We start from the raw sequence: 12,811 nt of genomic DNA on the forward strand, positions 1-12,811 counted from the left end.
CGGTTTTGGAGCGTTTTCCTCGCTGCTGCCCTTATGGACAGCTGCGCCCTTCATTTACCTTCTCAGAAAAAAAAATAATTAAATGGGTAAAATTATATTTTCTTACAGTTAGTGAAAACGATCGCCTCGTGCAATACCTGGGGGCGGGGGGAGGAAGGGGCGCTGCTGGGGGTGCTGGCGGGGGCGGTGCCGTGGGTGCCGGGGGCGGTGCCGTGGGTGCTGGCGGGGGCGGTGCCGTGGGTGCTGGCGGGGGCGGTGCCGTGGAGCCGCCCTCCCCCGCCCCCGTCCCCCGTGCCGGGGCCGCCCCCGCCCGTCATCGCTGCGCGCCGGCGGGCGGCTCGGTGCGGCGGGATGGCGGCGGGCGGCGGCGCGGAGCGGTACTTTACACGCTGGTACAAGCCAGGTACGGCCGGGCCGGGGCCGGGGCCGGGGCCGGGGCCGGGCGGCAGCGGCGGGGCGGCTGCTCACTGCTGGTTGTGCCCTATTGCAGACGTGAAGGGGCGGCCGTGCGAGGACTTCTGCGTGCTGCAGCACTCCAACAGGCGAGTGGCGCTGCGGGGTGCGGGGTGCGGGGTGCGGGCCGCCGTCCCCGAGCATGCGGTGCCCGCGGGCCGGCCCTGGCGCTGCGGAGCCCCGGCCGCTGCGGGGAGCGGGCGGTGCAGCCCGGCAGGACGCGGCAGCGCCCCCTCCTGGCCCTGCGCTCGCGGGCGGCGGGCGGGGGTCCCGCGCCGGGCGGTGGGGGGTGTGTGTTCCTGACCCGGGGGCAGCACTCCCGCAGGAATGGCTTGGGGGCTTGGCGGGGGCAGCGCGGAATACCAGGCGAACCGGGATTTTTCCAGGTGCGAGGATGGGGGAGTGACAAACCTTTGCCTTCCTATATCCCAGAGCAAAAAAGGCGCAAAAAAAGCAAAAAAGTTCAGGCGCAAAAAGACCTTTTAAGATGACGGAGGCCTGCTGTTAGCCCAGCACTGCCAAGGCCACCGCCAAACCGTGTCCCATCGTTAATTACTACACCTGTAAGAACAGGGGAGCTGGAGGTCCCTGCCCCCCACCCCCTCCCCCATGTTATAGTTTAATTTGAAATAACTCGAGTCCGAAATAAATTCACTAATTATTTATTAAGGCAGGAAAGCAAAACCAGCGTGCTGGGCAGCCGGGGAGTCACAGCTCCATCCAGGCTCACAAATTCCGACAAGTAACACAGCTCTTTTATTCTCAACTTCAAGGCTGCTTTAAGCAAACAGTTATGCTCTCAGTCCCGTAGCAAGAAGCTGTATATTACAAAACTAAACTATTTTTACACTAAAGTCTAGACGAAGACAAAGGTTGTCATAGTAACATGAGATTATGGTTTAACATTGGCCTTGAGAAGGTACATCTCCAACCTCATGGTTAACGGTTAACTCTTTTCTCACCAGACAAAACATTCTCAAATCTATTACAGCAAGATCATTCCTTTTGTTAAAAACCCCTTTGATCAGCAAATTACCCTTAGTTACTTATTACACCCATATTGCCCAAGCAGGTTTGTAAAAAGGCCATTTGGTGTCTGCATTGCTGCCCTGGGGTCCCTGTGTCCTCTTCTGCTGAAAGGGCCCTTTACATCACCTTTGGTAGCAGATGACCAACATTTCGGAGGGCTTTTCCATAGTAACATTTAGAATTAGTTTGTTTAACTTGGTTTCTAGCAAATGAATGGGCTCAATTTGAACAAACATTTAGCTTTTCCTATATACAACTCAATTGCTTTTAATTGTACATGTTTGCTATGGACAGCAAGTGCAACGTAGGAAATAAAACGTCATACTTTGCTGGTTATCCAGTGATTTGGAGCAAATCAACCCTGCACCTGCTTTGGATTCTTAGTAAGGTACTTTCACCCGCCCAGCTCCTGCCCTGCCGCTACAGCCTGTTCTGACTGCAGGGGGACTGGTGGCATCTGAGTGTTTCTGGGGTGTCCAGTCCCCCAGGGAAGAGCAGAACTGAACTACTGCCTGCACAAAAACTGGCAGTGCCAGTTCCTTATGCGTTGAGGGAAGATGAGGAGGTATTTGTTGTTCCCGGTGGGTCGCCTGCTCCCATGAGGAGTTCAGGGTACCAGGAAGGCATGCTTGGCGCAGGGCAGAGCCATCACCTCGCTGCAGCTTGCAGAGCTGGGGCTCCCCTGTGGCCATCTCATGCAGTTCGCTTTCTCATTCTTTGGAAACAGAAACCCAAGTACCTGGGAATAACAGGTGTAACAGCAACAGCGAGAAAGGACACCCTTGCATTTGCACTAAATATGTAGTTATTAGTCTCAGATGTCTAATATAAATGAGAGTTTCAATCCTGTTGATATGGAGGAAAGGAAATAAAAATTTAACCGCTTGTTCAAATGTCTGTGAAGATTTTGCTATTTTGAATTCTGAAATAGCAGGGCCCTTGGCCTCTACAGCAGCTTAGCCAAATGCTCTGTTAAAGTATTTTACCGTTATAGATGGAGCTGTGGCTCAGCTCGATATTTCTAAGCAGTGTAAAATTCTCTGTTGATTTTTTTGGTTTTTTAGGTCTCGGCTCTAACAGGCAACATTTGAAATAATAGATGATTTGTCACCTTCCCCTTAGAAAGAGGCAGGGGTGGAGGGGAGGGAGCTGTTCTGGTCCCTTTGAGATGCTGGGACATGCTGAAAATATTCACCAGGATCCAGCTCCCTCTTGCGGGGAGCTGCACGGCAAGAACTTGCAAAGAATCCCAGAACGGTCGGGGTTGGAAGGGATCTCTGGGGATCACCTGGTCCAGGCACCTGCTAAGGCACGGTCACCCGCGGCAGGTTGCACAGGATCGTGTCCAGGTGGGTTGTGAATGTCTCCAGAGAAGGAGAATCCACAGCCTCCCTGGGCGGCCTGTTCCAGAGCTCTGTCGCCCTCAAGGCAAAGTTTTTCCTCATGTTCAGGTGGAACTTGCCATGTTTTGGTTTGTGCCCGTTGCCCCATGTCCTGTTGCTGGGTGCTGCTGAAAAGAGCCTGTCCCTGTCCTCCTGGCGCTCGCCCTTAAGATATTTGTAGACACTGCTAAGATCCCCTCTCGGTCTCTCTTCTGCAGGCTACACAGGCCCAGCTCTCTCAGCCTTTCCTCATCAGGGAGATGCTCCAGTCCCCTCATCATCTTTGCAGCCGAAGGAGTGCAGGGAGACAGATGCACCGTCCACAGGGAAAGATCTAGTTCTGTGCCGTGGTTTTTCTCTGCAGTTCCTGTTCTGTTAATTCTGGTCCTTGCTCTAGGTTATAAACTCTTTTTAAAGAAAATAGCTTCATCTCTGTTAAGTTATTGACAAGTTCCGTGCTTTCCATGTTTGTGCATGGTTCTAGCCCAGGGGTGAAGGCAGGCCTAGTTTCTACAGCTGGTTGCATCTCAAACTCTCTAGCTGCATGACAAGAAATAACTCTCCTTTAGAATCAAATAAAACGCAAACAGCAGGTTAACTAAAGCCCAGATCACCAAAGGATTCATCTGCCGTAACTATTCACCACTAACGGCCTTTAGCTGTTCTGAGAAACATTGCCTTGCGTTATCTTTTCCAACAAAAGAGTACGGTGCTTTACTTGATCGTCTTAAGTGAGTATCTCCTTCAGCTATCAGCGTGCAGGTGAGCCAGGTACGCTCCCACGGGGTACAGCACCAGACAGAACATCTCTAGCCTATTTAAAAGCTGTGGTTCTGTTTAAACTTAAGCAGTGTACTGCTTTTGGGTGGTCCAGCCTGGTACCTCAGAATAAAGCACCTCCTGTAGGGGCTGCTTTAGGCCAGAACGCAGTTTTCATTTAGTTTGGTATGGCAGGCATCAAGTGAGATGCCCCGATGAAAGTGAGTCCAGTTTGATCCTGTATCTGATATTTTTGTAAGTGGGAAACTAAAATTTGTCTCTGATCTACAGCTGGCAACTATCTGCCATTCTCCTTCATTAGCTCAGGTAAATTGTGTCCTAGATATTACCCTACTCAACCCCCATGCTGTCACCCAGACCCGTCCCTCTGTCCTTGCTTCTTCCCTCAGTCTGGTAAGTGCCCGTCCTGTGAGTCCCACTGCAGTAAGCTTAATTTTCCTGCTAAACTGCAGAGGGAAGAATATTGTGCTCTAAAGTAAACAACAGCTTTCACAACACCAAAGGCCTTGCTAGCATTTTAGACTAGGAGCCAAAATGAAGAAGTCAGTCTTGGTCTTAACCTCCTCAGCCTATACTGGTAGGATTTGTGGAGCTTGCTTAGAGCACATAAGAGCATGGCTTCTCAAAACTGCAGTGTAATAACCCTGTTTCTCTTTGCAGAATCTGTGTCATCACCTTGGCAGAAGCCCATCCTCTTCTTCAAAGTGGAAAAACAATTAAAAGTGTTAACTACCAAATCAGTGCCAACTGTAGCAGACTCCAGAATAAGGTCTCTGGGAAGTCAAAAAGGGTACGACTTTTTATTCTGTTCATTTTCATTTTAATCTCTCACACTGCCTCAGACTTTCTGTCCTTTCTGGGATAGAAACTTACCAAGTTGCCTTTACATTTTATTTTAGAACAAATACTACACAGCTGAGGAATTTAGACAGGCACCTCTTGAGAAAGTCTAACTCAGCCAATGTCTTGCAGTACTCCTGTGGCACCAGCAGTTTCCCGTGTTGCTCAAACCAAGGCTAACAGTTGCTTTTAGTCATTTTTTTCATAGCGTACAGAGGGGCTTAAACATCCCTGAGAAGAGAAAATTTTTTTCCACAAAAATGCAGAGGATTTGGAGACTACTCTTTTTCCTCAAGCATACCTAGATAGCTGATGGGCTAGTACAGTGTGTTTCATGTTAGTTTTACAAGTATGTGTAGTTTAACCTGGTTATACTGAAATAAATGGTGCTGGTTTTCTCCCCTATCCCCTGATTTTAATCTGATCAAACTACAAGTCATGTTATTCTGCAAGAAACGTTATGACTAAACCTGTAAGGTCTTAAACAAGCTTGTGTTCGATTTGCGCATATAACTAAGTCAGCACATAACTAAGCACAGGAAGCAACGTGAGTTGCAATGACCTGTAGCTATCACGCTTCCTTGCTTTGTTCTGAGAAGCTTACAAACTTATTTTGCTCATGGTAATACCTGAAAAAGCCCTGTGTAATTAAAAGTATATATATGTTTATTTTTCCAATGCAGGGAGCTCAGTTTTTAACAGAACTTGCCCCTCTGTGCAGGATATCTTCCTCAGATGGAGAGGAATACACAGTTTACAGGTAAGGTTTTCCCCTTTTTCTTCTTACCTTTGCATGCTGTGCACTTCTACTGAATCTAAACACTTTTGCAGTTGTATAAGAGGGCGGTTGATCGAAGTGAATGAAAACATTCTTAGCAATCCTGCTATTCTGCAAGAAAAGGTAGGACACTTTCTTGCTTTTTACTTTCTAACTTTTATTTCACTGCTAACTTCAGTCTTGCTTTTTAGCCATCAACCGAGGGATACATTGCAGTGGTTCTACCCAAATTTGAAGAAAGCAAGAATGTAACTCAAGGACTTCTGACACAGAAGGAGTACGGGGAGGTTTTGTTGAAACGTCTTAATTCTTCTTCATGAAATTAATTACACACTTATCATCTGTATTTGATACTAAATCAGCTACTTTTATTATATACTGTAATTTCCATGGTATTGGAAGGCCTAGTGCCCGTTTTTAAAACTGGAAATTAAATGCTTGATTCATACAAGAATAAACCAGTTCCGATAAGTTTGTATATTAAAATCTGCTTCCACTTTTTCCTCTGAATTCTAGCACTACAAGTTTTTAAATAAGCACAGAATGATATGCTGGAGAGTATTTATGTTCCACAGGCAGCTTTGCTTCTGCTCAGTGCAAGCATAATACATACAGAAAAATCATATGATTTAGCCATCACTTAATTTAGCTAAACTAATACAATATGGTGTTTGACAAAGGTGAACTGGAAATAAAAATGCAACAGAAGCCTGTGTACAAAGAGCAGATGAACTTGAAAATATGTATTTCACACCAGGTTGTATTTTCATGGCATCATGAAGTCAAGTAATGCCCTTTGTACAGAAGTTTGTCATAATGAGTATCTATTTTCTTAAATTTTAAATGGTATAATGTAAAGTCTACATAATACTTCAGTGGTTCTACATGCAATTCAAATTATGCTTAGTAAGTTTTAATAAAAAAGGAAGCAGCAACTGCCATCTACAAATAAAGAGGGTAAAAGAGAAGGGGTTTGAATCAAGAGTATTAATCACTTAGAAATACACTTTTGGAAATACGAATCATGTCAACAAGATTAAAATTCAGTGGTGCAGCTATTAAGAGAGGGTTTTTTTCCTAGAAGTACTTAATTGCAGGCATAAATCGTAACTAAGATAACATTTCAGTGCTTTAGGCCACAGACTTTCAGACTATATTCCTGATTCTGCTTTATCAAATACAGACTGAAATAGGCCAGAGACGAGTTTACAGACTTCAACAGTAGTGTTACATACAGCATATGCAGCACAAGGTTCTTTATATAAAATGTCTATTAGCAGCATCTTTGGGTTGAAACCTCCATTAAGACATTCATAAGCATTAATTACAAAACCAGTATCAATAGTGAGCATAGGAAAGGCATTCACATTATAAAAATATGTAACAATTAGACTAGCTGGTGTTGTCATTGCTAAGTAATGGGACATCTATTAGATGTGACAAAGGTCAACAGCTTTAATTCAAATTAACCTGGTCTGACTTTCCACAAATGAAAGCAATATTTAAAATTCAGCAAGTGTTATTTTCAAATGGGAGTTTCTGCATTTCTAAGTGCTACAATTACTTGCTCTCTAAAAACGTCATGTTTGTTACATGATTTTCTAAAGACTTGATGCCAAATGTCTCAGCTCTCCTTTCTGGGGTGCGTGCATTTCTGCCGGTCTGTAGTCTCTCTTCTCTCCATGGTGGAGCAGGTTTAAGACATCCATTTCCTGCTTTATTCTGTATATATATATAAAAAAAAATATTCTTAAACCCAAACAAAACCAAAAAATCCAACCAAAAAAACCAAATCAAAAGAACTTTACAATACTGCAGATGAACCAAGTACTCACCTTTCTCAGTAATTTGCAGCAAAGTGGAAGAAGCTGGCATAACAGAGTCATCACATTCCTTGTTTTCAGAATGCATGCATCAACCTAAACAAGACCGTTAAGAGTAGAATAAGACCACTCATTACTTTTATTAGGCAATTGTTTAATGCATAACTTGATAATCTATTTCAAGCTTAAATATCTAATATTTGTCTTTCATAAATCCCTTCTAATCAAAAGGTTTTGCCTAACTTTTTTTGAATTTCTCTATATAGTACACGTAAAGCAACAGCATGCCTTCTGTTAACCCAAGACTTGAGCTAGGAAAGACAAGGGAATGACACACCTCCCAGGAGAAGGAACTAAAATAACATAGTAAACAGTAGTAAGTGTCTTGGAAAAGATCCCCTTACCATCTTAGATATGATTCTCACAATTCTTCATGTGTTTCCTTTTGGTTTATGTCTTGTCAGCATGATTTAGAGAGCCATGCATCATGTAAACCTTACCTTGATATATGTTAGACTGTAAGTTAGCTAGATCTTAAAGCATTTAAGTTTATGCTTTGAGTCTAACACTCAGCACAAGTCACAAGCCTGGGCCCTCAACAAACATTAATTTGATAGCCTGTTATCACTATGTAAAGTGATAAAAATCACTGTATAAACAGACTGGAGTTCCCGTTTGGTTCAGCTGGAGAGTGTAAAACAAACCAAGCAGCAGCCCTGAGGTGCTCAGTTTGGTTTTGAGTGGCTTGGATGCTCTAGTCTGTTTCAGTCCCTGCTGTAAAATTGAAAAGTCTTTTCCATAGCTCATTGGAAACAAACATCCAGGTGCACAGAAATGGTCTTGCTCACACTGATCACATTGCTGCTCAGGGATACTTGAAGTTCTTCAAAATGCCTGACCCCTATTCCCCACTAAGGTCTGCAGATCTAGTTCTTGTGGTAACAATGCTGAAACTTTTATGGCAGCTGTATACACCTTTACTCATCACAAATATGAATAATGTCAAAATAAACTCTGGGCAGTCTAGAGTAAGACTCTACCTACTGAAAAGCAAGCATGTATTTCCATAATAGAGTCTTTGGGGTTTGGAATTTGTTACATTTATGTTAAGCATCAATAACAACAGAATAATTACTACAGTGGTGGAAATACAAATTACCTTCATTACTACTTTGATTGCTGAAGTCATGTAGTCTTAGCCATGTACACTTAATTACAGTTCATATTTCTCTGAATGAAGTTCTAGTGGGTCACTATTACTACTGTAATCTAGTGGGTCACAGTATTACTATATACCACATTACTCCATCTCATATTATTCAGTTGAAAATTTTCAAGTTGCAGCATGGCAAAATTCCAGTATCCCTCTTTATCTAGTGGATAAGTTGAAGGAGATGTTGACAGAAGTTCTTTGAAAAAAGTTCTTGGCAGTAAAAAGCAATATAAAGTAGTGGAAGCCTATGGACACATTTCCACATTTATTTTTATTTTTTTATTTTTTTTAATAGCAGTCCAGGAACATCACTGTCTTGTGAAACATTTCTGTAAACTCCTTCACTAACAGTGAAATCCAAACCCCGATCATTACATTACTTTTAATAATAGGAAGGAAAAAAATCCCATTACTTATTTTACTGATTCTTAAGACTCTGAAGTTGATAAGCTAGGGGTAGGCAAACTGCTCCTTAAAACATTAATATCAACGATATGTCTGTGGGCACTGGGCCAGTTACACAGAATTTGGATATCCATGCTCCCTAACGAAAACATTTGTATACGCCTGCAGAGTAATACTATCCAAGCTACCACTGGCAGGCTTCCAGGCATGCTGGCTGCCAGCGTACCGTATTTTGCCTCCTATCAAATTCTCAGCATGAATGAGAGGGTGAGGTCACGATAAACGTCACTGAAGCCCTGCTCTGATAGTGAAGAGGGGACATGAAAAAAAGGGATAGAAAACTATCACCCATATTGAAGAAAATCCCTCTGAGACAAGACAGTGCAGTAAATGGCTTGTATGACAGTTATGAACAAGGGATGTCTCAACAGACAAAACATTTTCAGCAAGTGGAACAATTCTTGCTGTTCTTCCTCTACTTTGCACATCAGCTTTCAAAACATGTTAAGTGCAAACCAGTACTTCAAGCTGAAGTAAATTCATCTTCTACATAAGGTGCAGCAACGATGACATATTGCACAGCAGAAAAATGCTTGCACAACACCATAAAATTTGTACTTACTAATTTTCATGTTCCTCTATCAATCTAAGAAGTTCCGCTGTCATGAACTGCCTCATATTTTAGCAGAAGCATACAATAATTAGTAAGTTACTATATTTCAAAACAAGTTAGGTCTTAATTTCAGGAATAGATATAGTTTTTACCTTACCTTTGTAAAGGTAGCACTTTTACCCTGAACAGAAGCTTTAGCTGTTATCTGCAGCTGCTTGCACATAGAGATCAGTTTTTCAGCCTCCAACAGAAGCAAAGGTTTGTCATCATCGTGTACCTGAAAAGTTTCAGGAAGACAAAAACATTTTGTTAAAGGCTCCGATATTAATGGAGAAGATGGCACAGCCAGGTTTTAAGTGGTATCACTAGTGCCATAAGCTGAATGGCTGTTTTAGAGGTCATACATCACCTGATTAGAAAAGGCATGTAGAGCCGAAGCAAGCTTTGTGCCCTCTGCAGCAAAAATCTGAAAAAGGGAGAAAGCGTGTAACAAAATGAACCACAATGAAAGATGAGGCTCTTTTCCCTTGTTGTTTCAATAGCGTGCTCTAAAGTAAAAAAGCTACAGGCAATATTTGTGGTAGTTGTATACATTTATAATTAACAAAGTTAGCAGTTTGCAGTGACTTCTAAAATAATAAGCTACATTACAAATGGCCATTCTCCCAGATAAGCAAGGTTTAAAGGCTTTCCCTTTACACAGAAAAAAAACTGACTTCCAATTATTTTTTGCACTGTAGCAGCTCACAAGAGTTTTGTGGGTAGGTGACACCTGCCGTGTTTGTTTATATTGTCCAGACAAAGGTAACCAGTCTCCTGTTAAACACAGACATCTATCTTGGCAATACCACGCCACATGCCTTCATTTGGCCTCTTGTCTTTCATTCGTATTATTCAGTTTTGCATAGTCTTTCTTTCCCATGAAAATCCTGCTGCTGCTCAGACTAGGATGGAGCATCCGTCACCACCATCAGGGACCGAGCTGAGTGACACAGTGAGTACTACTGATGCAACGAAATGCACCCTATTTGCCATAACGCCAATTTGCTACTCCTACTCCTAACTGGAATTTAATGAATGCTGTCTTAGCCTACTATGGGAACACTGAGAAGTTAATTTTCAGAAAGTAGAGAGTCAGCAGAGAGTAACCAGGGTTAGGCTGCTTAAAATCTACAGTTGCCATTCAGATCACGGTACACTGTATTTATGTTTAAGGAATTGGCAAGTTAAGAGTTCCAATTTGTTCTTAACTCAGGCTGCCTGACTCCTATTTTGTTAAAAATACATTACCTCAGCTTGATGAAATAAATCTTGAGTAGTTTTCAGAAGTCCTTCTCCTCTGTGGGAAATAATGAAAGCAGAATATTATGCCATGTACAGGCTGCAGATTATATTGCCTGTTATTTGCACAATTTATAGTATCTCTCTCCTCCCCATTCACACCACTGAACTGTAAAATACCACTCCTTTAGAATATACTACACACAACAATAACTTACTACAGGAATGCCATTTCAAAATATTATATAAACACCTCAGTGGCTACAGCACCATTGGGAAATTAAGAACGGTTCAGTTCTCATCAGCTGAACAACAACAGAAATCCATGTCTCTGGCATACTGAGTATTACTGGACTAGCAGGTAAGAAAAATAATCTCATCTCTTATACAAAAAAAACCCTGAATTGTTCACATAAGAAAATGACATTGCATGGGCAAGTTTCAAAACACCTTTCAGTACAGCAAAAATCAGTGAATTCTCATCTACAGTTATAGAGCTGTGCTTTAATTCCTTCAATTTTGAAAGTATTTATGAACATGCTTCTTAAAATTTTTTCTGTACCCAAGAGATAATTAAATAGCTGTTCTGCAACAAAACAGATGTTTAGCACTTTAAACCACCCCTACTTTTATTATTGAACAGCTTAGAAATTTACAAGAATTTATAAAGCAAAATGGTAAAATTAAAAGTCCTTTCTGAATGCGTCCCTATTATTATACACTTAAAATTAAATTGCCTTATTTCTTATAAACTCTTTTAATGCTTCTCTTCTCACCAAAACATGCTGCATACAGCGTAATTACCTGGTAAATAAATACATGGAGTAGGCCATACTTGACATGCCTTGTCCATGTTGCACAATTTCATTCTCCTGATCCTCCCATTTCTCTGTCTCAGAATCCACATCAGATGTGAGCAGATGCAATTCTAATCCAAGTTTTGCAATCTTTGCCTGTTCCTGTAAGTGGTAACCATATTTATGGCACTTGAAAATACATTCTTCTGACAAGAAAAGAAAAAATAATTTTTTTTTTACTAAAATGACGGCATCTTACCTCAGTATCTAGTTTGACTGGCTTTAATGCTTTCAGATTTGCATTATGCTTCTGTTTCAAACAAAAAATAATATTTTTAAATAAAAGGAATTTGTAATCATTTTACTAACAAATCCTAAGATGTGGCTCTGCCTAAGAGGCAGACTTTGCAGGACAGTTGCGGTTGTTCAGACAAATCTCTCAGTAGAAGCTGAGAACCTGTTCTGATCTGGCTGTCCTCAAATGGCATATGCAAACAGGGTCTCTGCGCCTACAGACACGCTAAAGTCCTAAAGTTTCCAGGAAAAGACCTCTTCCACAGTTCTCAGACTCTACTTCTTCACACAAAAACATCTCTTCCCCTTACCCTCTAAATCCTCAGTAATATTTTGGACTAAATAAACAGTCTTAATCAAGTACTACTGCACTGATGTTTCCATCAAAGGTGATTCTCATGTAACAGGGACTTGGAAGTTGATTTAGCTAGAAGCAGGCTGATCTAGGGTATAACCCACGTAAATGCTAGTGTGATGATGTACCTCATTATTTTGCGTCACTTTGTTGAAGTAGCTGGAAACAAATACTGACACTTTGATTTTTTTTTTTGTTGGTTTCCTTCTTTTATTTAAGTCATGAACTACCTGAAATACCAGTCTGGCTGCAAGCCAAATATTGGCTCAGATTAAACAATGATTAGTGGTACTGATGCAAGTGGGCTATCCGGTAAGGCAGAGCTTGCCAATTGTGTAACACATATACACAATAATAAATTATTTGTTTCAAATCAGTTAACTAGCATGTTGAGAGCAGTAGTTCCTGGCTTTAACTTCATGTGCTGGTGCTGTCACTGTGCAGACATCAAAAACTAACAGACGCGGGAGCCACAGTCCACATTCCGAAACTGCTCTGAATGCAGAGGAATGGAAAGTACAAAGTCGGTGTCGTAACTTGGAGGTGTGAGCCACTGGAGGAGGCTGGATGATAAGAGTGCAGAACTCAGATCCTTGTTTGAGAATCTGAAAAGAGCTGCTATTCATTAGTGGGAGTGCTTGGGCAAATTAAACTCAGTAATCCCTGCAGGGGGGGGAAGCCACTGTTCATTGTGAACAGCAACAGAAATAAGCTTCAGGTGCCATCTCCATCTCTCATTTCAGGAGTTTAAGCAGAAATAAAATACTA

At 42.0% G+C, this 12,811-nt stretch overlaps 2 protein-coding genes across 2 annotated transcripts in view; one reads left to right on the forward strand and one right to left on the reverse strand.

Annotated features, from left to right (window-relative positions):
* The first annotated feature begins 260 nt into the window (after positions 1-260).
* Positions 261-5,748, forward strand: ABITRAM (actin binding transcription modulator). Its single transcript, XM_055801061.1, has 6 exons — positions 261-403; positions 491-542; positions 4,305-4,434; positions 5,168-5,244; positions 5,316-5,385; positions 5,454-5,748. Exons 1-6 carry the CDS (start codon positions 352-354, stop codon positions 5,580-5,582), a joined length of 510 nt encoding a protein of 169 aa, XP_055657036.1. The 5' UTR covers positions 261-351; the 3' UTR covers positions 5,583-5,748.
* The window catches only part of CTNNAL1 (catenin alpha like 1), a 58,705-nt gene continuing 51,498 nt past the window's right edge, over positions 5,605-12,811 (reverse strand). Inside the window, exons 13-19 of the mRNA XM_055801060.1 lie at positions 11,654-11,704; positions 11,402-11,556; positions 10,607-10,655; positions 9,726-9,782; positions 9,474-9,593; positions 7,098-7,181; positions 5,605-6,984 (exon numbers count right to left, since the gene is read on the reverse strand). Coding sequence (XP_055657035.1) covers positions 6,823-6,984; positions 7,098-7,181; positions 9,474-9,593; positions 9,726-9,782; positions 10,607-10,655; positions 11,402-11,556; positions 11,654-11,704 — 678 coding nt within the window. The 3' untranslated portion in view covers positions 5,605-6,822. The remainder of the gene's footprint in view (positions 6,985-7,097; positions 7,182-9,473; positions 9,594-9,725; positions 9,783-10,606; positions 10,656-11,401; positions 11,557-11,653; positions 11,705-12,811) is intronic.

The sequence above is a fragment of the Falco peregrinus genome, chromosome 3 (genome assembly GCF_023634155.1).
Source record: "Falco peregrinus isolate bFalPer1 chromosome 3, bFalPer1.pri, whole genome shotgun sequence".
NCBI lineage: Eukaryota > Metazoa > Chordata > Aves > Falconiformes > Falconidae > Falco > Falco peregrinus.

What these genes read in the sequence shown, in the direction of transcription:
- ABITRAM (XM_055801061.1), top strand. Translation starts at nt 352, where the DNA reads ATGGCGGCGGGCGGCGGCGCGGAGCGGTACTTTACACGCTGGTACAAG. An exon ending in GAGGAATACACAGTTTACAG is followed by an intron (nt 5,245 to 5,315) that starts GTAAGGTTTTCC and finishes ACACTTTTGCAG; the next exon opens with TTGTATAAGAGGGCGGTTGA. An exon ending in CTGCTATTCTGCAAGAAAAG is followed by an intron (nt 5,386 to 5,453) that starts GTAGGACACTTT and finishes CTTGCTTTTTAG; the next exon opens with CCATCAACCGAGGGATACAT.